The sequence below is a fragment of the Erpetoichthys calabaricus genome, chromosome 9 (assembly GCF_900747795.2).
Source record: "Erpetoichthys calabaricus chromosome 9, fErpCal1.3, whole genome shotgun sequence".
In the NCBI taxonomy this organism is placed as follows: Eukaryota; Metazoa; Chordata; class Cladistia; order Polypteriformes; family Polypteridae; genus Erpetoichthys; species Erpetoichthys calabaricus.
The window spans coordinates 99,103,468-99,128,348 of NC_041402.2; the positions used below are offsets into that span (position 1 = coordinate 99,103,468).

A 24,881-nucleotide genomic window follows, 5' to 3' on the forward strand; every position below is an offset into this window, starting at 1 on the left:
TATTGCTGTTCTTAAAATGTATAGATCAAACTGCAAGGTGCGACCTGCAGACGCATTTCAAAGTTTGTTATCTGTTTATGTATAAGGAAGAAAGACCATTGAAGAGTAGATAGATAGATAGATAGATAGATAGATAGATAGATAGATAGATAGATAGATAGATAGATAGATAGATAGATAGATAGATAGATAGATAGATAGATAGATAGATAGATAGATAGATAGATAGATAGATAGATAGATAGATAGATAGATAGATAGATAGATAGATAGATACTTTTTTAATCCCCATGGGGAAATTCACATACTCCAGCAGCAGCATACTAAAAAAAAACAATATTAAATTAAAGAGTGATAAAAATGCAGGTATAACAGACAGTAACTTTGTATAATGTTAACGTTTACCCCCCCGGGTGGAATTGAAGAGTCGTATAGTGTGGGGTAGGAACAATCTCCTCAGTCTGTCAGTGGAGCAGAACAGTGACAGCAGTCTGTCGCTGAAACTGCTCTTCTGTCTGGAGATGATACTGTTCAGTGGATGCAGTGCATTCTCCATGATTGACAGGAGCCTACTCAGCAGCCGTCACTCTGCCACGGATGTCAAACTGTCCAGCTCCATGCCTACAATAGAGCCTACCTTCCTTACCAGTTTGTCCAGGCGTGAGGCATCCTTCTTCTTTATGCTGCCTCCCCAGCACACCACTGCGTAGAAGAGGGCACTTGCCACAACCATCTGATAGAACATCTGCAGCATCTTATTGCAGATGTTTAAAGACGCCAGCCTTCTAAGAAAGTATAGTCGGCTCTGTCCTTTCTTGCACAGAGCATCAGTATTGGCAGTCCAGCTGCACTCCCAGGTATTTATAGGTCTGAGTATGAGTATACTGCAATAATCCAACTAAACGTTGGCAAGGCAGCAACATAGCACATGTCTTAGAGCAATAACACCCAATGTGCAAAACACCCTGTTAGTGCTACAGTGCTGAATGAACACTTCTACACTGGTAATATGGAATATATAAAAAATTAGCTATGCAGAATGCAATCAATTGAGACATGCATATCTTAACTATATGCATCATATCATACATGCTGTAGATGTGAAATCTGCAAGGAAAAGCCACAACACCTTAAACTTTTGACAAGCATCACAGATAACAGCCACATTTCAATTAGGCACCACGTGTGGAACACTAAAGTGTTTATTTCTTTATGCATGCCATGAAACAATTTACCATCAGCATGAAATGGAACAGCTTAGAGATAATTTGTTTTGTAGGCCTTAACTTTATTAATTTTTAAGTTCCTTGATACACTTCATATACTAGTGTAGTTCTCAATGGCTCAGCTCAGGCAGACTCAGCCCCTTTCCAATCCTGCAGCTTACCCATTCATGTCCTTTTTATCTTGGCCACCAGTATTCCGCAGGCTAGCAAGCCAGTCAATTTCTGCTTTGGAATTGCATGTGGCTTAATTTGCATGTGGCTTAAAAATTTAAAATTATTGAAATTAAAATAAAAGTATATAGACAAATTAAATAATAAAGACAATATTCCAAATATTTATCAGTATATATGCTAGATAGTGGCAATTTTTTGTCTTTCCAATACAGGGGGTACAGCAGTGTCCCCTGCAATTTTATATCAACAAAACATGTCACTTTCTGCTGCCCACCTTCATACTCTTCAGCATGACTGAGACAAAATCAAGCAAAAAAATGGCTTTCTGGGGTCCTATTTATATTTGCTTCTGAAAATCTCTACCTTCATGCTCATCCAATCTGTACTCCCTCCCTTGTTGGAAAGTTTTCAGCAACTGAAGTATCAAGTCCATCCATCCTGGCATGAAATAAACTTTAAGTAAACAGTCAGATTTGTTAAAGCGAAAGATCCCAAAATAAGTTACTTTTGTCTGGTTTTGGTCATTCTACGCATCCATTTAAACTTATTTCTTACCTGGAAAAAAACTCTCATTCTCAGAAATAGTTAATTTTCCTGTTATTTGATTATACATAGCAATCATTGCACCCTAGCAGGTTCACCCAATAAAAATTGTTAAAAATATTCAAACAAGCAAAGGTCATTTAATTCTAGTACTGATTTAATTATGAAATGCGATGGGGTTTTCAGTGATTGATGTGTATTGAGATTTACTGTATCTTCATATTGATCTTGCTTCATCGACATATACAGTAGCAAAAGTAAAACATTAGGTGATTTTTGCAAATATGGTTACTCAGATGAAGTACTGTATGCACAAACTGAACAGCAGTGCAAATGCCTTAGAATCTTATGGGGCACCTCATACTGAGGTCACTTGAAACTGTATTTAATACTATTGCAATCCAGACTGGAATGTTCTGATAAGATGACTGAAATCTTGAATAAGCTGAAAGGATTAATACTCTGTTTTGTTCTGACCTGAAAAGAAAGATTAGAGATAGAAGTCCTCTAACGGATTCCAATATCAATTTTTCATTATTCTGTTAGTGTTCCAAATCACTTTTTCCATTATACTGAAATGATAAACTGTAGTTTCCGGCTATATGAAAAGCAACAACAACAACAAGCACATTTACATACATGAAAGTTGCAAATATAATGGTTAAATACATTTATAAAAGAAAGCAAAAACTAAATAACTATTATTTATAACAGTAGGCACTCATAATGTCCAACCTGCTAACAAGAATTATGTTGAGATGGACTAGAAAGCATCAGCACTGGATGGGATTTCAGTCCATTAAAGAACAAACCCATACACACACCCAACATTAATACCTAATTAAGTGTTAACTATGTGACAATAGAATACAGAAGAAAACTAGATCAAGGTTCAAGGTTCAAGGTTCTTTTATTTGCCATTTGTGCATAAAACCAACAGTCAAAGCATATTGGAATTCTTGTGCAGAGCTCTGTGCGAATCAAAGTAAAACATTTAAAAAATTTAAAAAACAGTAAAACAAAATAATAAATAATGTAGATTATACCAGCACTATACAGAAAGGTGGTAATATCTACACAAAAAAATACAATATATTGTAGGTATTGCCCAGTTAAAATATTGCACATTTTTCACTTGTTATTTACATGATAAGTGAAGTGAGGTAACATGAGGTTATTACACATATTCAATAAATTTTGTTTTGCCATCAGTCTGATTGTGGCGGGGAAAAAGCTATCGAAAAACCTTGTTTTGTGAGAGATGATGCTATCCGCTCTGCTGTGTCTCAGATTGTACATACAGTTTTTGTGTCTGAGCAGAGAGTGAGCTGGATGGAGTGAGTCCCTGATAATTCCCTCTGCTCTTTTCCGACAACGATGTGCATACATAAAGTCCATGGAAGGAAGTTTTGTCCCTATGATCCTCAGTTTTTATGACTCTTTGCAAAGCCTTCCTCTCTGCCTGTGTGGTGTTCCCATACCAGACAGTGATGCCTGTGGTGAGAATGCTCTCTATCAGTCCTCTGTAGGCCTGGGTGAGAGGGCAATGGTCCAGGCCGGCTTTCCTGAGCAGCCGAATAAAATATAGCCTTTGCTGGGCTTTTTTCACTGTAGCTGTGGTGTTAAAAGTCCAGCTCAGGTCTGATGTAACCTGCAATCCCAGGAATCTGTGGCTGTCTGCCCTCTCCACCTCAGTCCCTTTGATGATAAGAGGCTGTAGAGGGGGAGGATTCTTTCTGAAGTCCAATATTATTTCTTTGGTCTTATCTGTGTTGAGGATGAGGTCATTCTCCTCTCCGTAGACAAGAATGTTATTTACCATGATCCTGTACCTCGTCCCCCCCCCCCCCCCCCCCCCTTGATGAGCCCCAAGATGGTGGTATCATCAGTGTATTTAATGACGATGGTGTTGTCCTGGGTGAAGACACAGTCATAAGTGTACAGAAAGAAAAGTTTGGGGTTAAGGCAACAGCCCTGTGTGGATCCTGTGCTAACTGTGAGCTCAGCAGACACCCGTCCTCCTATTCTCACCACCTGTGGTCTATCTGTCAAGAAGTCCAGGATCCAGTTGCAGGTGGGAGTTGGGACGCCGAGGTCTGTCAGCTTCTTTATCAGTTTGGTTAGCAAAGTAAAACTTAAAATGCCATGAATGAATGTGTAAACTCCAGACAGGAACTGAGCCAGAGTTCGGAGTCTTCTGGAGGTATGAAATAGCAGAGCTAACCAGTGTATCACCATACTGGACTTCTACCTGTTAATGCTAGGTGAAAATGCACAAATATTCAAATCTTTTAAAATTAGCAAAAGCAAATCTTGTGTCCTAGACATGGCCTCCATAGTAACTCAGGTCTCTTCACATTTTTTCCATAGCAGAACTGGATTGCTCACACAAGTCATTAGGATTTCAAGTAATTTTTTAGTTCCACAAGTGGACATTTCCACAGCTCTGAAAACTATTACTAGTGTTGAAATTATTTAAATATTATTATCTGTTGACTATTCATTCCCTTAATAGTTCACTTTTTATTAGTGTCCATAGACAGAATGATGGAATTCTGACCAGTCTCTATGATGAAGCATAGAAGATCATGCACATTTTTACTTTGCACTGTAGCAAACTCAGGGTCCAAATGTGGGAAGAAAACACTCATAAGGTGATCTTGGACTGTGGGTAGCAGATGGAGGTCGGGGGTTGATGGGGATGCAGACATGGCACTCAAAGAACACTTTGGACACATCTACCAGTTGCTTGAGTCCATTGGCTCAGATTTGAACCCTGAGCTTCAATCAGCTCACAAAAAGTCAATATTGTGCATATGGGTTGCCTCTGACTCCGGTGTTTAAGAAGTAATTTTAAAGGCCACTCACCAACTAAATTAATTCCATTCCTGTGTCTCCCAAAAAGGGTCATTACAGTATATTGGGGCTATACAAAATAGAACCCTATTTGAAATTAAAAACATGCAACTAATTAATAATACTTAACTAGTAATTCTTAGTACCCTACCCTAAATAGTGATAATTTTGTGCTTACACAAATGATCTTCATTCTCCATATTTCCATCTTTTGGTCCTCATTTGATCATTATTAACATGAATATTGTTCCTCATATACATTTTGTCAGCTCAGTGCTCCTTCTTTTCCTCTACTTAATATTCATCCAAAGTCGGATCCTTTCACCCCCACTTTCTTTGGAGCATCATGAGACCTTGCAGTAGAATTCTATCCTTCTTAGTAACAGGATTGATAAGGTAATGTTTATTTCAGACCTGAAAATATATAATTGGACCTATGCCCTCTTGCCAATCTAGAGTTGGCTTGGGTCTCCTGTCAAACCCACATCTTGGCTTCCCAATGAATACAGACTAGTTTCCCCCTTTCTCTAATTCACCTCTTTAAGTCTCTAATTCAGCAGTTATCCTCTACTTATGTTTCAAAGATAGGTCCCTGTGGTTGAGAGGCACTTAGGTTCCACTCCCATTTAGTATTTATAGACATTATTCACAACAAAGCTGTGGACACCCCTTCCCCTTCTCTCTTTGGTTACTTCTGTTTATTAATGAATTGAGAGTTGTTGATAATTCAGGACTCTAGACACTTCAAGAACTGAAGTCAAATTTTCCATCCCTTCTTTTTCTTCTAAATTTGACACTATCCTTCCCCTTCCAATTCATCCACATTTCCTTTTCTCATATAAAAATCTAAATGCTGCTTTTTTGCAACAAACTTTTCCAACCCCTATTAACTTACCATGGAATACCATTTTTAATAATAATTCTATAAGGATAGATTTCTGAGGCTTCACATTTTCCAGCTTTACAAAAAAAGAGTAAACTTTATGCATGTAAATTTTCTTATCGTTTATTAGTTTCCTGCTGGAATATATTTTTCTTGGACATTTTCTTAATCTCTGACATTACCTTAGAGTTGGGTTTAGTGTTTAAGTTTTGGTGAAACCTAAAAAAATAAGTCAATTAATCATTAAGTTTACAAAATTTTATTCAAATTTTTGATTCATCAATGTGGCCACCTTTTGCTGATATCACAAACAGGGGTAACCCTTTTGATTCAGATGCCAGTCACTCTGTGCAAGTCTGCCTCTAATAAAAGAACCCCAGACCATTACATGTTTCATAGTCACACACTGAGGAGCCATCCTTTCATCAACTCGATGGTGTACAAACACCCTGTGTGATGAACTGAAGATTTCAAATTTTGATTCATTGGTCCATAAGACTTTCCTCCAGTCTGCAGTAGTCCACAGCCGGTATTCCAAGGCCCTATTTTGTCCTTTAAGGAATGGCTTTCTCACTGACACTTGTTCGTTGGTTTAAATAGTACTGTAATATAAACAACAAAAGGAAGCTAATCGACTTACATAGAGTGTCGGAGAAACTCGAAAGCTCAAGTTCACAAAGTCACACAGTGCCCAAAATAAAAAAGAAGTTGTCAGATATCAAAGTCGCCGTGAAAAGGCGAGATGTAGCCCACCATCTGAGTGTCATATGAAAGCTTATTAGGGTACAGAGAAAAAAAAGGCACACAGTGGGGAAAAAGCACAAAATGTCAACTTCAATCTCAAAATTTCCACTTTAATTATATAGTTTATTTTGTCATTAAAGTAGAACATCATAAACTTCATCTTAAAATCGTTTAATTAACCAGTTTCTCAAATCACATCGTAACTAAAGTAGCATGTTAAATGCTTTGTTTTGTATGTGTTCTTCTATGTGCTCTATGTGTGTGAATCACTACGTGCTTCTTAAACTGGCTTTCTATTCCTCCAACAGGACACAGAATCCATTACATTCGTGATATTACAGCTTTCTGAATAACTAAAATACTGAGATGTATACGTGATATCATTTTCATGATGATAGGAGTTAAAGCACATTATTATACATGGGAACACAGTGGCGCAGTGATTGTGCGCGACCTTCGATGAAATAATTTATTGCAGCAGTACTCAGGGGCGGCTCTAGGCTCGTGGCGGCCCTGGGCAGAGAAAGAATCGGTGGCCCCTTCACCCGCCAATGTCAATATGACATCTTATACACGGTGGATGGCCATGTCCGTTGCGGACACTTCATAGCCACCTCGTGCCCATGACATGACACAAGTGTTTAACTTTTGCCGAAATTGCCCCAGTGTTTTCAGCTGTGTCATTATTTTCTCTTTCTGTTTTATATTCAATATATATTGGCATGGTGGCCCCTAGGATTTGGCAGCCCTGTGCAGGTGCACAGTTTGCACATGCCTAAGACCGCCCCTGCAGTACTGTCTCTTTCAAATGTACTAACCTCCAATTCCTGTCCTTCCTTTTCTTTCTCCAAGTAACCGATCGCCACACAATCAGTTCTGTAAATGACATTAAACCATCTGTAAGCTTATAACGCCGATTCTTCAAAACTTTTAAGGAACATTGAAATATCTTCGTAGTGCATGTTTAATTATTCTATCGTTCACGCCTGTCCCAGTGAAGCATACAGTGCTTTTATCTGTATAATATAATAAACATATTTTGCTGCATTTCATCTTAAAAATTATATCGTCATCATATGTAAATACGTGCTTTATAAAGTGGCTCAGGTTGTGCAATATTATAACTGTAGTGCAAGTTTACAGTGAGGTGATTGTACTCATAAGTTCAAACAGTTCTACAAAGAACAGTTGATGGACTGATTGAGTGTGTTTAGAGCTCTTGAGATGAAACTCTTTCTGAACCGCGAGGTCCGTACAGGAAAGGTTTGAAGCATTTGCCGTGTGAGAAGCAGTTCAAATAGGAAGCATGGCTGAGGCAGTGTGTGCTTATTGCTGTATACCGATAATTCTCTTTCCAATCTGCTGCTCCGAGTGGTGCAGTGAGAGTAATGAGCTGAACTGAACTGACTGAATAAGTGTAATCAGCGCTATCAAACCGGGACTCTCTTGGTAAATTGCGGTGCACGGCTACTTACTGTCCCTTAAGATGAATTCGGGTCACTAAAACCCCCAACATTCAAGGTTGCTTTTGTGATGAATTCTTTTAAGAAAATGGAGGGTTTACATCTAAAAAGATGTACCGACCTCTTCATGTTAAGTATTAGACTTGGGAATTGTTTGGACCTTCTGCCTGTTAAGCACGGAAAGGCAGCGTCCACATTTTTCCGCTTAAATCACAGGCACATAGTGCAAGGTTGTCAAGCAGGTAGTTTGCCCGAAATCACTGCAGTATTACTCAATGTAGCTTTACTTCTTAAATGTTAATGTTTGGCTGTTTAATAATTTATATGCTTCTTATATCTATATTACTACTTAATAATTAATATTAATATAATTTCTATTTATTGTAAATGCTCTTTATTTGTTCAAAAATAACATTGGTAATTAAGAAACTTATTTTATAAATACTACATTTTAGTTTTTTTCCCTTGCACTCAGTGTGCGAAGCCACTGGGTAATCAGCTAATATATATATATATATATTTCCATCCATCCATCCATCCATTTTCCAACCCGCTGAATCCTAACTACAGGGTCACGGGGGCCTGCTGGAGCCAATCCCAGCCAATACAGGGCACAAGGCAGGAACCAATCCTGGGCAGGGTGCCAACCCACCGCAGGACTATATATATATATATATATATATATATATATATATATATATATATATATATATATATATATACACATATATCTGCCATCTGTAAAATATCAATGTTTTAAAGGATACTTTGTGATACCTTAGAATTTTAAGTTTAAGTTAAAAAGAACATTTTTACTTCACATCAAGAGATTCTACATATACCTGTATTATAATATTTTGTAAGAAATAAAGCAGACCCTGTAGAACTGAATGAAAATAAAATGCATTGTACAAATGCTGTTGAAATAAGAAACATCTTTCCAGATGTGAGCCTAAATGTTAACTGCCCAAGATGGTGCCTCTTCTGTCTACAAGAACTTACAACAGGAAGAGGCAGGTCCAGGTGAATGTGACATCATTGGTGTTTAAACCGGCAATCTTCTGGTTTTGACAAGGAGGAAAAGAAAAGATGTTAGTATAAAGTGCCAACCCGTGGAACAGTGGGGAATTACCATCACCAGAGCTTTTAACCTGTCCTCTATGTACACACATGTGACAATATAAAGAAATGTACAAAGTCATAAAAACAGTTCAAATGTGAAAAAATTATCTGGGCTACAAAGGGCATTTTCCAGACCGCACAATTAAGAAAACTGTAGCAAATACAAAAAAATAGTTTATAGTGTAAACAATTAAGGTCAGGTTTATTTTTTAACCATATATACATTTAATCACTTATTAACATATGACACGTATCTATGTATATCATGTGTCTATGTATATAAAAAGCACATTAACAAAGAAACTTACCGTTGTGAATATTTTTTTGGAATTGCATTTTTTCTATACTGTCTGCTTTTTCATAGCTATGGTATTTCTTAATGTTATTAGATTTTCAGAGTTATTTTGTGACCTAATCACAGTGACATTTTGTGTTTATTTTCTCTGATGAGCACCAATATTTTTGGACTAGTTTTCACTAAAGCACACTAAAGCTGTGCTGTTTATGACAACAAAATCTGTTTCTGGTATGTAATCAGCATAGTAATGAACAAACAAGCTACTTAAAATTTAGTGTTTATTTAGCGAAAAGACATTAAGCTATGAAGAAGAATTTTTGGCAAGGGTTTCTGTGTTTTGTGTTTCAGTCTTCATTTTGGTTTAGTCACAAGAAATGTTTTGGCATTTGATGTCTGCTCTTTCATTTAGCCATCCTCTTATTTTGCTCCTAAAACTTCCTCAATCTCCTCAACTTTGCTTGTAATTTTACTATGTGACTTTGGAAAAATCAAGCCTTTAATCTGGCAATACTGGTTCCAGGTCAAGACATTCATTATGAGTCCAACAGAAGTAAGGATTACGGGCACATTATCAGGCAATATACTTGCAAAGGCTGGCTTAATGAGAAGTGAAAGGTTAAAACTAGCAAGAATAGAATGATGCAAACCGTACAGATGTGTCTCTGTCTAAGGTAATTTCATCTCCAGGCTGGTCTGACAGTTCTGCTATTACAGGTACAGAGCTGTAAAACCATTTCCCTACAATTGGGAATATATAAGCACTTCCTAAAGACAACTGAGATCTAAACAGAGATCATGCTTATTGAAATTTTTTCATTTTCATTTTCTTGATTTAATATAGATCTCTTTTGCTGTATATTTCATTGCCTGGCTTTTTTATTCTATTGAAAATCATCTCAGGGTAAATATGTATTGGAGCTTGATAGACTGAAATTAATAAGCAAAACTCTCAGTTAAGTCAATGCAAATTAATGTTTTTCAATATTGCTGTTGGTTTGGCAACTGTTATTTATTACATTTTAATGTATGCTATTTTTTTATTCTAGTGGTTCCTGATACCACAGTCCCAGTGATGGAAGGAAATGAGTTGAACTTGACATGTAAAGTAGACAAAGTTGTTGAAAACCTTAAACTTGTATGGACTCATACAAAGAAATATTTGAATTTTCAAACACACAGTTTTTCTGGGACAGCCATTCTGAAGATTGACAAAGTGACAAATCAGCACATTGGACCGTGGAGGTGCAGTCTGTATGTAGGAGAAAAACTGATGACCAGTGTTGAGCACAAGCTAAAAATAGGTAGGACAATATGAATATAAGATTGCAAAATGAATTGTGCAAAAAACCTATTAACTTTCATCTTTATTAAGTCCATTTTCATTTTTATGATTTTATTTACAGTTAGCTCTAAATTTTACTTAATATTAGAAATTCTTACTTTTCCATTTTAATCAAAATTATTTGCTCCCCTGTCATAGGCCAAAGATTACAGTTATTTTGGAGTATAAATATTGTACAGATGGGGTTTGCCTTGGTGAAGCTTGCACATGTTGCAGTTTGTATTCAAACAGTATTTTGAAATTTTATCAAAACAGTATTACTGTAACTGTAATCAGAACTGGAATTATCAATTGTCTTTCAGAATAGACACCATTAACTTAGAGTGGAATCTTAATGTGATTTTCTAAGGAGAATTCAAAGCACCTTCTTCTTCCATAGTTGAAATGGCACTTCTTTACATGAATTTAAATTTATAATCATTATATATCTGAAATGAATTAACTTGGACATCTTTTAAATGCATTTGGCTCTTCTTCATCTTTTTTCACTAATGTGGTTGAATAAAAATAATTGACTCATGTAATAGAATAAAAACAACCAAGTAAGAAAACATCCAAGAGTTACAGTTGATGGCATGTTCAGTATTTAAAGCTGAGAGACATGTCTCCTTACAGAATTGGGAAATGCTTGACAAGGAGAAGGTAAAGAGGTATAATTACTATAATTAAGATTATTTAATTTAAATTATTAGAAGTTAGAGTTTATGATTTCAGACTTCATTATCCATTAATTAAAAGATCATAAATTCAAAAACAGTTAGACCAGGCTATAAGTGGTGAGTTTTGCTGGAATATAGCTGACAAGGATAAGCTGTCTTTCTGTTCTGGCTGCTAGATGTGGACCAGGAAGTGCCCTGATTAAAAGGATCTGTTTTTCAAAGCCTAGAAAGTACAGTATCTTGCCATATCTTGAATGTTTGTCAACTAGCAAGGAATAAAGACACAACTGTATTGGTCTGTGCAAAGCACTTTACTGAAATGCAAGACATTTGACTCCTTAGTGCATTCTCACAGTACTTGTAGAATTTTACAGATAAAATAGCATATCCTTACAACAATTACATACAACACATACAACAACCAGCCACAACATTAAAATCACTAACAGGTGAAGTGAATAACATTGATTATCTCAATACAATAATACCTGTCAAAGGATTAGATATGTTAGGGAGCAAGTGGTCAGTTCCTATGGGTGATATGTTGGAAGCAGGAAAAATGGGCAAACATAAGGATCTGAATGACTTTGACAAGGAACAAATTGTGATTGCTAGATGACTAAGTCAAAGCATCTCGAAAACAGCAGGCCATGTGATATTTTCCCAGTATGTAGTGGGTAGTACCTACCTTAGGAACATGGGGAAGGAAAGTTAACTCACCTTGTCCAATCCCTCAGAAGAGCTACTGTAGCATAAATTGCTGAAAAATGTAATGCTGACCATGAGTGAAAGACATCAGAACACACAGTGAGTCACAGCTTACTGTGTATGGGGCTACGGAGCCGAAGACCGGTCAGAGTGCCCTTGCTGACCCCTGTCCACCACCGAAACCACGTACAATGAGCATGGGTATCAGAACTAGACCATAGAGCAATGGAAGAAGGTGGCCTGGTTTGAAGAATCATGTTTTCTTTTAGATCATGTGGATGGCCAAGTGCATGTGCATTGTTTAACAGGGGAAGAGATGGTGGCAGGATGCACTATGGGAAGAAGGCAAGCCGATGGAGGCAGTCTGATGCTCTGGGCAATGTTCTGCTAGGAAACCTTGGGTCCTGGCATTCATGTGGATGTTACTTTGACAAATACCACCTACATAAAGACTGTGTCAGACCACATGCATCCCATCATGGCAGTGGCCTCTTCCAGCAGAATAATGCACCCTGCCACACTGCAAAAATTGTTCAGGAATGTTTTAAGGAATATGACAAAGAGTTCACAGTGTTCACTTGACTTCCAAACTCCAGTCTGAGTATCTGTGAGATATACTGGAAAAACAAGTCCAATCCAATGAGGCCCCATCTTGCAACTTACAGGACTTAAAGGATCTGCGGCAAATATCCTGGTTCAAGATACCACAGGACACCTTTTACAGGTCTTGTAGGAGTCAATGGCCCGACAGATCAGAGCTGTTTTGGCAGCTTGAGGGGGACCTGTACAATAATGGTGGTTTTAATGTTGTGGCTCATTGGTGTATACTGTAAAATGGAATACAAACAGTTAAAAAGACATTAATCTTAGAGGCTAACTATAAACAAAGTCATGTTAATTAAAATTCCTCTTAACATAAGAGATAAGATATGGCCAAATGACAATGGAGGTGAGGAGCACAAAACACCAGTTAACACCCTTTCTGTAAATAACATACTTCTGCTGGTGGCCCATGGTATTTAAAAATAGCAACGTCAAAGTTCTGCTGACACCAATCAAACGCTGCCCCATTTTCTTCCTGGGCATTGAACAATATCACAAGTATATGCTGAAGTCTGCAGCTGTATAAATCAAACAGAAAAAAAGGTGTCTGAACGGCCACGCTGATGTTTTCATTTCATGAACATCAGTAGCAGTTTTACAAAGTTGCAATAGCACTAAGGATCAAAAGAATATAAGGGAGGGCCAATAAGAGTCAATAATGATTGCCAGTCTTATTTTTTAGAAAGCTAAGAAACACAAAATGAACATCCTAGCTCCTATAAGGGTGCACTGGACCAAATTAGCGAGTCTTTAGGCAGGATTTACAGGTACATGCTGAGACTAATGGGGTTTCCTTTACTAGCGGGAAGGCTGTTCTCCAGTTTTGCAAGTTTAAGACTTTCACATTCCATTGTAGTTTCATTTATCCTTAGGCTATTGAGAAAACTGGTATTCTGAGATCATAATCAATGCATCAACATAATTTATGTTAAATTTAGAAGTATGTCGGAGAAGAGGCCCCTTAAATACATCTGCTGTTCTTCTTATTGACTCTGTTGAGGCATTGATAGCTCCTCTGCTATGTTCACTTCTAGTACTTTATGAAACTTTCTAGAAAGTCTAGTTTTCTTCACTTTATTGCATCACATACACAAATTCATGGATTATAACATTACAAAAACAAGAAAGACTAATGTAGAAGTAATGTTGGAGATCAAAGCAAGCATGTTTATTATAAATGTCATGCATATTGTAGATGAGCTAGCTGTGCAAGCCCGTGCTGTAAAAAGCCCAGGGTCCTAGAAACTATTGAAATCGTCAGAAAAAAAATTGAAATGTAGAGATGTCAGGTAATTGAAAGGAACTACTCTAGGCATCTCTCTCCCAGGTGGTTTCATTTTGCCGACGTGCTCGCCTCGCTTGTGTATTAGTGGTGGGAGGAAAAGTAAAAGGGATACCATTTTGCAGATGTGCTCGCCTCACTTGTGTATCATCGGCTAATCGAGTTTCTGTTTTCTCTGAGGTGGAGCCCTTACCCCTACTTCACCTCTCACTTCCGGGCAGGACAGAGAGACACACACACTTCCACGCATACATGTTTATATATAAGATACTTATAGCAAACCTCAAGGCAAAGTAAACTATTAGTTATTTATTTTTTCAAATTTTCCTTTCCAACAGTGAAGCCTCCTGTTGATGTCTGGCTCATTCTCCTGGTGTGTGGATCAATTATCCTTTTTGCTGTTTTGATAACAGTCATTTGCTGTATAATTAAAAGATGTCAAATGGTAAGTAATTTGAGCTACTTAGTATGTTTTTTTTCCAGATCAGAATGAATATATCCTGTGTCTAAGCATACTTTCATAGACTACTTACTCATCTGTCCATAAATCCATCCATCATTCTATTACTGAAACTTCAATCCTGCATAATCTTTTGCTACTTACTCTTATCCTTGACATCTTACTCTTACTTAATCTTATCCCGAAAGGCATCATGATAAGGAATCCAACCATTCACACTTATAATACTCGGTTTGCAGAGCAACTTTGTTTTAGGACATCTACAAGGATAAGAAACCACTTAATCCAAATTTTCTACAACATCAAGAAGAACACGCAAGGCAGGAGATGGTAAAGGAGCTCCATCGTTATTACAAAAGACTCCAGAAACTCCTTATTGTCAACAAAAACAAAAAGCTGCATAGACTACGAGAGAAAGCTGGACACTCAATAGCAAAAAACAAAGAGCAACAGACCTGCTTTGTTAATCTCTCCTCATACACACCAAATGAAGCAGAGATTTCAGTACTTACAAAGTGACTCTCATATTGTCCTGCAAAGCCCATTGACAACATCAGACTCTGCAGTGATATGGAAGAATTCTTCAGAAAACTCAGATTAAAAGAATTTTTCCACAAGAAAGAAAACAGTAACACACAGGAACCAACAACAAGCAGTTTCAACAACCCCACCAATAAATTCACATGGACACCAGAAGCTGGCAGAAACTCCACCCTGGATAATTATATAGACTGCTTCCGACAGAGAGAGAAAACAGGAATCTTAAACAGGCAGAAAAATTGGATAAACAACATTACTGGGGATGAGCAAAGAGCCATACATTCACTAAGGGAAAATACAGAAATCATTATCAAACCAGCAGACAAAGGGGGTGCTTTAGTCATCATGAACACATCAGATTATATGCAGGAGGCACAAAGACAGTTGTCCAATACTATGCATTATTACAAACTGCAAGAAGACCCAACAGATCTCTACAAAAAGGAACTAAAAAAGATAGTAAGTAGCTTTCCTCTTGACATCAGGGATCATGTAAACAGTTTAATTCCTGAGAACCCCAAAATGGGTTACTTTTACATGCTTCCTAAAATCCACAAAGAAGGAAACCCAGGAAGGCCTATAATCTCAGGAATTGGCTCCCTTACAGAAAATATTTCAGGTTGGGTGGAGCACATCCTTAAACCCCTCACCCGTAATACATCCAGCTACATCCAGGATACCACTGACTTCTTAAAAAAACTGTCTGCTTTAGGCCCCTTAGCTGAGGGAACCTTATTGGCCACAATGGATGTTGAGGCACTTTACACAAACCATCCTCCATGATGATGGCATATTAGCATGTGGAATGTACCTCAAACAACATGATTTATCCACAAAGTCAGTAATAGAAATGTTAAAATTCACTCTGACACATAATCTATTCTCTTTTGGACAAGATTGCTACTTGCAACAAATGGGGACTGCAATGGGCTGTCGGTTTGCACCTCACTATGCAAACCTATGTATGGCAAAATTGGTGGAAGATTTCATGTCAATGTGCATTGTAAAACCAATGTTGTATCTCCGTTACATAGATGACATCTTCATAATCTGGACTGCCAGTGAGAAGGACCTCCTCCATTTTCATAATGAATGTAATTGTTTTCACCCCAACATAAAGCTGAAGCTGAATTACTCAGAAACAGAAGTCAGCTTCCTTGACACCACCGTTCAACTGAAAGACAACACCCTTGTAACTTCTGTTTTTCACAAACCGACAGACAGACGGACCTACCTGAAAAGTGATAGCTTCCACCCCAAGCATATAAGGCGCTCCATTATTTTCAACCAAGCAATACGGTACAATCGTATTTGCTCAGACCCGACAGACTGGGATAAACAACTGCAGGAGCTCAGACAAGATTTCATCAGACAAGGTTACACCCCCAAAACAACAGACACCTCAAATAAACAACCTTCTAGATTATAAAAACAAAGACAACAAGAACTGCATCCCCCTTGTTGTCACCTACAACCCACATCTTGAAACACTTTGAAAAATTATAAAAGAACTTCAGCCAATACTAAACAATGACCAAACACTGAAAAATGTATTTCCTGAACCTCCCCTCCTGGCATACAGGCAACCACCAAACCTTTAGCAACTAATTGTCCGAAGCTCCCTAAGTGAACCAACAGAAAATGGCACATCTCCATGCCTACAGAAAAGATGCAAAACATGTGCCCACATTTATGATACAGACCATATAGTTATACCACACTGCCGACTTGAACATCACATAAAGGGATCATTTTCCTTCAGATAATCTAATGTAGTCTACCTAATTCTCTGCATGAAATGTTCTGACACTGCACTCTATCTGGGAGAAACTGGACAAACACTCCGCCAGAGAATGAATTTACACAGGTTCCACATTAAACATGGCAACACAGATGTTCCTGTAGCAGCCCACTTCAATAGCCATGGACACTGTGAGAGGGACTTTAAAGTCACAATGCTTATGGGCAACTTCAAAACACAGCAAGAGAGAAGAGAATGGGAAGTTAAACTCATGCTAAAATTTAATACATTACAACATGGCTTGAATAAAGACAATAGTTTTATGGCCAGATATGAGGATTGTTTACATCTCTCAGAATGACAGACAACCTGTCTGCAGATCCACATTGTTTTGAAAAACTCATTACAAACTTCAAAAGACTTTGTTGGACAGTTATCTTATCCATAGATCTTGACCATACATTGTTCTTCTCTCTCTTGTTAAATTAACCCTAGCCTGAATGAATCTATTAAGTTTTTACATTTAAAATTTCTCATTTAAAGATTTTCCAATGTTGTTTCTTGTCCTAGAGTGTGTATATAAACACAGGGAACTCCAGTTTCTGTATTACATCTTGCCTGAAGAAGGGGCCTGAGTTGCCTCGAAAGCTTGCATATTGTAATCTTTTTAGTTAGCCAATAAAAGGTGTCATTTTGCTTGGCTTGTATTTTATCTTTGGGTAACAATGCCCACCCTGACAAAATATGCCTATGTGTGGAAGTATTGGAAATGTTGTGAGTACTATATACTGTAAATATATCTAGCAAGAGATTATTGGGAGGAACTTTAAACACAAATTTAGATATTACTACTCCCTAGTAGCACCTGTGCTTCCCCATCAGCAACTGCACAACTTTTAATACTGCCAGTTTGACTTTTTCTGTTGCTTGGAGGTTGTGTAAAGAAGATTACTCTGCCTTATGCCATCCTGGTGTTAACCTTGTACAATCACACAAAAGTAAATGTCACTGAACAGTGAAAATGGATTAATATCCCATCCTGGGCTGATTTGTGTGTTTCACCTGATAGTGCCAGCATATGTCATTGATAATGGAGTGATAAAAAAGATCAAAGAAAAATATTATAATATTGTAAATTGTAAAATATATATATATATATTGCTGAAGATTGCATAGTATGAATTATAGAGCTTACTTTGAATATTAGTAATACTGTAATGTGTTCTGTAAGATCTATTTTAATATAAAAACTATGCAAATACCTTACCAATATATTTGATGATACTAACAGAGTAACATTTTTTAAGCAGATGTCTCAGAGAAGACTGAAGCAGAGGAAATACTGCAGGTGCAAACAGTAGGTCAAAAATAATGAATTTAATTTTTAGAACATTGTTGATCATGTTTCCTTAAATTTGATGCAAAAGCATGTCCCTTAGATCTGGAGGCCTAGTACTAAAATATAGACCATTATATGAGTGCTTTAAATGGTTGTACAGTTCTGTTACCATAAGTTCATAGAAGAAGTGGAAATAAAGAAGAGGTCCTTATACAAAAGTAACAAAACATGACAAAATAACATGACAAACCTAACATAACATAACATGATATAACATAACAAACCTGCTTATTTGAACTCGGGATTTAGTTTCCTACCCAGGTAGTATTGGGCACAAGGCAGGAAAGAGCCTTGAACAGAGCACCAGTCTATCAGAGAGCCAAATCACACACAGGCACATATGCACACACAGGGCCAATATGGAGTCTCCAGTCAATATATACAGCATATCTTTGGTGATGTGAGAGGGAAGCTATGGAACCAGCAGGAAAGTGCACATCTACACAGAAAGAATATGTAACTTTTGCACAGATATTGACTGGGCATTGGAAAAAAACAGGACACAGGATCTGTGAGGTGGCAGGGCTATCCACTGTGCCACCATACCACACTTTTCTGAAAAGGACCCTATCAAAATTACATGCTGACCGAAAGTTATTCTGACATCATTTTTTTGACCAAGTTGTCACTTATGTTCAAGCTAGCTTACAGCAGGTCATCTTCTAGTGGTCTTCATGCACCCAAATTAAAAACATTCATATGTACACACATACATACATACATATAATAATCAACAAGATCTTGAATATAGTCCTTTAGACATTTGCTTCATTTAAATTCCACATAGAGCACAGTTGCACAGCAGTTAAAGCTTCTGTCTCACAGGTCAAAATTAAATCCTAGCTTGTTAACTATTAATGTAGAGACTTTACATTCTCTAATGTTTGTGTGACATTTTATGTAGGTATCCTAGTTATCCAGCCAAAGAAATGATTTTGAGTTCAAGTTCAAGTTCAAGCACTTTATTGTCATTGTGTAACACAACGAAATTACTTTTTGTGACAGCCCCAAGGTACATTTAAAGAAAAGTCAAATAATTCCAAATATGTCATATACAGTGTTAAGTGATCAAGTAACCAGAGCAAATTATTATTATTGCTCAAAGTACAGCAGCATAAATTGTTATTGCACCTGTTAATGAATAGTACATTACATATTCTATTTGTATTACATTAGTATATTGCACATTACCAATATAGTTTATTGCACATGTTCAATTAAAAATGGTCTCAGACTGAAGAGATTCAGAGTTCAGAAAGTTTATGTCAGATGGGAAAAAGCTATTTTTTAGTCTGTTTGTGCGTACACAGATTGACCTAAAGCGTTTGCCTGACGGGAGGAGCTCAAACAAAGAATTTCCAGGGTGAGTTTTGTCCTTGAGAATGTTTTTTGCCCTTCTCACACAGCGAGTCTTATATGAGAGTTTGAGTGATGGCAGTTCAGTCCCTATAATGGCCTCTGCTGTTTTTACGAGCCGCTGCAGGGCTTCTTTAGCAGCCTTGGTGCAGCTGTTGTACCAGGTCATCATGCAGTTAGTTAAAATGCTCTCTATAGTGCATCTATAGAAATTAACCAGCAGCTTCTGGGGGAGGTCAGCTCTCCTTAGCTTCCTGAGAAAATAGAGGCGTTGTTGTGCTTTGCCTATTATAGCCAAGTTGTTGTCAGCCCAGGACAGGTCCTCTGAGATGGTGACTCCTAGAAACTTAAAGCTGGAAACTCTCTCTACAGCATCTGCATTGATTGTTATCGGACTGTGATTGGTCTTTTTAGTAGTCCTAAAGTCCAGAATAACTTCTTTGGTCTTTTTGGTATTTAAGACCAGGTTGTTGGTGTTGCACCATTCTGTCAGATTCTGAACCTCTTACCTATATGCAGCTTCACTGTTGTCTGCTACAAGCCCGATGACAGTTGTATCATCTGAAAATTTAACAATAGTGTTTGATTGGTGGATGGGTTGACTGTCATGGGTGAAGAGTGCATAGAGAAGGGGACTTAGTACACATCCTTGCGGCACACCAGTGCTCAGGGTTAGGGTGGAGGATGTGTGTTTGCCCATCCTGACAGACTGGGGGAGGTTGGTGAGAAAATCCAGTAACCAGTTGCATATGGACGGAGCAAGTCCTAGTGCATAGAGTTTTTGGATCAGCTGGTTAGGTATCATGGTATTAAATGCAGAGCTGTAGTCAATGAAGAGCATCATAACATAGGCGTTGGGCTTTTCCAGGTGCGAGAGGGCAGCATGTAGAGTCACACAGATGGCGTCTTCATCTGATCTGTTTGACCGATAGGCAAACTAGTGTTGGTCTAGATCAGCTGGGATGGAGGCTTTGATGTGGGTGATTACCAGTCGTTCAAAGCACTTTGCAATGACAGGGGTGAGAGCAACTGGTCGATAGTCATTAAGACAGGTTATCCTCGGTTTTTTGGGAACAGGTACAATGGTTGTGGATTTCAGGCACAAGGGGACTACACCTGAGGAGAGAGAGAGGTTGAATATGTGTGTAAATACCTACGCTAATTGGTCAGCGCAGGCCTGGAGCACATGTCCTTGCATATTATCAGGACTTGCTGCCTTCCTTGTATTGATGTTTTTGAGTGCCCGCCGCACATCATGTATGTGTACGACCAAAGGCTGTGAGTCTCCGTTTAGCCCAAAGCTGACTGGAAGCCGGTTATTGTCCTTGTCAAACCGTGCAAAGAAACTGTTAAGTTCCTCTGCTAGGTTGGCATTGTTATTGGCCAGTGTGTCTTGTATGTCATTTTTCTTTTTGTAATCCTTGCCACATCCGCTGTGAGTTTGAGTTACTGTGAAAGTCCTCCTCAATCCGTTGTTTGTACATTAGTTTAGCAGACTTGATGTCCTTCTTGAGGTTGGCTCTGGCAGCTTACTATAGGCTGAGGTGTCTCCTAATTTAAAGGCTTTGTCCCTTACCCTGAGCAGCTGTTTGACTTCACTATTCATCCATGGTTTCTCATTTGGGTAGACCTTAATCCTTTTGTTGACAGTGACATTGTTCACACAGTAATTAATATATGACAGCACAGATGAAGTATATGTCTTTAAGTCTGTCTGATGAGAAAATATATTCAGTTGATCGGTACCTTTAATGATCTGAGTTCCCAAAGCCAGTCTCCATTTCCAGGGGCTAGTTCATCTGTGTCTTTCCCACTTTCCTAGTCTGAGGTCATGGTTACTTCTCAGAAAAGAGTGGACTGCTCTCTCCATCTCTGTGGGTGGGGTTGGGGGATGGGGGGGGGAACAACTGCTCTTAGTAAAAGAGTTCAAGGATTTCTGGATCTTTGATTGACAAGTGGATTGGAGCAGCAGCTGTTCTGTTGATGTTGGATAAGTGGGAGCTGAGTCTAAAGACAAACCTCGATTTACCGGTTGAACTATAATTGTGAACTGTGGGTACTGACTAAAAGAATGAGATCAAGAGTAGAACCTGCAGAAATTAGTTTTCTTTGTAGGGTGGCTGAGCTATAAGGGTAAGAAGCTCAGTAATTCAGGAGAGCCTCAAAGTAGAGTTGCTGCTCCTCCAGATTAAGAGGACCTAGTGGAGATGGTTAAGGATGTCCCCCAGGCAGTTGCCCCATAGAGCTGCCCCAGGCACGTCCCACTGGGCAGATGTCCAGCAGCAGACCTAGGGCATGCTGGAAGCGTTATTTCTCTCAGCTGGCTTTGGGAGCACCTGGGAATTCTCCATGAGGAGCTGGAATTTGTAGCTGTGAACAAAAGCCAGGATTGACCTGTCCTGGCTTGCAACCCCTGTGACCCTCGCCAGGAAATGCAGTTTCAGAAAATGAGATGAGATTGTTATGCAGAGAGCCTTTTGGGGAAGATACAAACGTAAGTGTTATAAACATGTTGAAAAAGAAATGACAAGATAATGAAGCATGTAAAAATATGTGACCAGGAAAGAAAGGGTTTTCTTTAGGGGAAAATAGGAGGGTAATCTGTCAGGCTGAGTTCAAAACTCTAAGAAACACTATAAACAGTCAGGGTTAAAAAAAAAACTAAACTTTTTGTTAAAACACAGATCTGACAAAGAAGATCCTTACTTGTCTATAAGCCTTTAATAATAATAATAATAATTCATTTACATTACCCCATTCACCTACACAAGCTAGAATGCCAACTTCTGTGCACCTAAATCTTATATAGACATAGCATGAATTAAATGACAATCAAAACAGTGGTGCATTAAATTTGATAAATATATGTTAAAAAATAATAATTACTCTCATGGCATGAAATTTTGTATATAAGTTGGTAAATATTTTATATGTCTTTATTTGTGAGTCAGACAAAGCAGGTGTATTGTTAATGTTTCATGATTTTACTGACGTGAACAGCAATGCTTTCCTAATTAACCAGTCGTCCTGAGTCTTTAGGACTGAAGTGCTTCAAACTGGTTTGCCAAATGATTCTCTGCAGGACACATTCTCAACCCCCAGAAGCAAGCCAGACTGGGTAGCTGGCAAGCTTCAGCTTATCAAATGGTCTCGGGTGCAGGTGTAAAATTACAGTGTGGGGAAAGGAGCATCAGACCAACTTGGCAAGTGTGACTGTGTTTGGACTTCCAAGAACCTATAAGTCAGTAACTGGGGGATGAGTTGTAACAGAATTCTATTGGTCTAAAGTTAGGTGTTTGGGATTGGTTTTGAATCAGAGGCCATTCTGTACTACGATACCCTATTGGTGTATGGACTTGGACAGAAAATCAATAAATTTGGTTGCTTTACTCTTCCCTCTCTCTCACACACACACCACGGCCATGAAAAGAGGAACTAAGCAAAAAGCACAACTTGGCATCCATATTGAGACAGGTAGGTGGACTGTCCTGAAGAAAGCTGACTGGAAATGATAGCTTAAATATAGACATTTTAGTAACTACAAGTCTGTATGCAGCCTGAAACTACACATCTAGCATTTATCAGGTTTTATGTTTGCCAATATGCACTTGTATTTTGCTTATTGTTATTGTTGAATGAATATTATCAGTAATACATTGTTTAAAGTTGTAACTTAACTCCTGCTTGTCTTTTACTTTACCTAATTGCCTGATGTTATAGATGTAGAAGGTTAAGTGGGGAAATGTTATAAAGTACAATACCTTATAAATAGTGGTAAGTCTATGGGATTTGAGGCATTCTGATAAAGCTATATAATAAAGAACACAAAAGGGGAAAGTAGAGTAATATAGAACTATACCAAGACAAAATAATTACTTTAGAGATTAGACAAGAATTATCATAAATGTATGTTCTCAAACACATTCATGACATTAATTCAGTTGACTTAGTGGGGGTCAGTTACCCAAAGAAAGCAATAAACCTAGTGAATAACATCAAAATTTAAATCTGAAGATCAAATTTAAAAGAGGGCAAGCAACTTCCTAGCAATCACTAGTTATTCTTACCACAACTACAGTAAGACTAAAGAATTTCTGAAGTTTCACCCATGATGATCTCATTTATGTGTAGTTTTACTGTTTTGGACTGGTTTTTACATGGTGTTAACATTTTTATTTTCATTATGAAAAAAATGTCACTTCAGCACTAAATTGGATTGTTTTGTTGTGCAAGTTTCTATTTTGGGGATAGCATCTGTGGCACATTAATGTTCATGTGATCAGTGGTATTATGTGATGTCTTCACTCAAATATTTTAAAAGATATGGGTGTGTAAACTTGTTTTTCAACATATTGAATACCCTTCCTCTAATTTGAATGCCAAATGCACTTCCTCAAAGAATCAGTAGTAATAACTGTTATTTAATCTTTCTGACTATGATTATGGTTTAGTGTTTTTGCTTTGACAAGCGATTCTCTGACCAGTTCTTGCATTCAAACCATTTCCTGTTTTTGTCTACACCTTTGCCTATTTCTTTTAGTCTTTACATTTCCTAGTCATTTTTCTTATTTCTGCCTTTCTACAATCCCTCCCCTCATCACACCATCATCTTAAATGCCTTGATGTGATGATATCATGCATCATGTCACCACCTGCATCATAACAGAGATAGTTTTGTTAACAGCAACATTGCCAATTTATGGAAATCAACTTAGAAAATAGCAGTGCCCATGAGAGAAATAAACACAAAATTTCACAATGATATTGTGAATAAAATAATAATAAAAATTAGTAATAACATATCAGATAACATGAGACAAATAACAGACAATATGAACATATTGTATAATGTGCCAAATTTTTTTTTCAGAATCCTGCAGTATCAACTGGGGTGTTTTCTGCTGTGTCAACAGGAATTATTATGACTCCATGTGACTATGTGAATTTCCCATTGGGATTAATAAAGTATCTATCTATCTATCTATCTATCTATCTATCTATCTATCTATCTATCTATCTATCTATCTATCTATCTATCTATCTATCTATCTATCTATCTATCTATCTATCTATCTATCTATCTATCTATCTATCTATCTATCTATAGTAACTGGAAATGTAGCACTTACATAACACTTGTAAGACAGGAGGTGACCTCTATTACATGTGCATGGTGAACAGCGGAGACAATAACAGTCCTTTAAGATAGTCTCCAGAAACATTTTGCCCAGAAACAGTTTCCACCAAACAGAGGATGACCTACAGTATTTCCTTGTTATATATGTTGTTTTGGATAGTCTTGCATAACAAGGAGGAGAAAGAGAGGAAAGGTCCAGCATATAGAAAGTTCATGAAGTAAATAAAAAGTATCATCTAATGCATTATGAGAGGGTTAGAAAAGCATTTATGGATCAGGCCATTAGTGGAAAATTAAATATTCGGCCCAAAGCTCTTGGATAACCTTTAACTTGGGTTAAGCAAG

General features: G+C 37.7%; 1 protein-coding gene across 2 annotated transcripts in view; it reads left to right on the top strand.

Moving 5' to 3' along the window:
• The window catches only part of cd4-1 (CD4-1 molecule), a 106,534-nt gene that overhangs the window by 68,494 nt on the left and 13,159 nt on the right, over positions 1–24,881 (top strand). Inside the window, exons 7-9 of one of the 2 annotated variants that reach the window (XM_028810018.2) lie at positions 10,356–10,610; positions 14,242–14,348; positions 17,952–18,001. In XM_028810018.2, coding sequence (XP_028665851.1) covers positions 10,356–10,610; positions 14,242–14,348; positions 17,952–18,001 — 412 coding nt within the window. The remainder of the gene's footprint in view (positions 1–10,355; positions 10,611–14,241; positions 14,349–17,951; positions 18,002–24,881) is intronic. The other variant, XM_028810019.2, reaches the window with a different exon arrangement.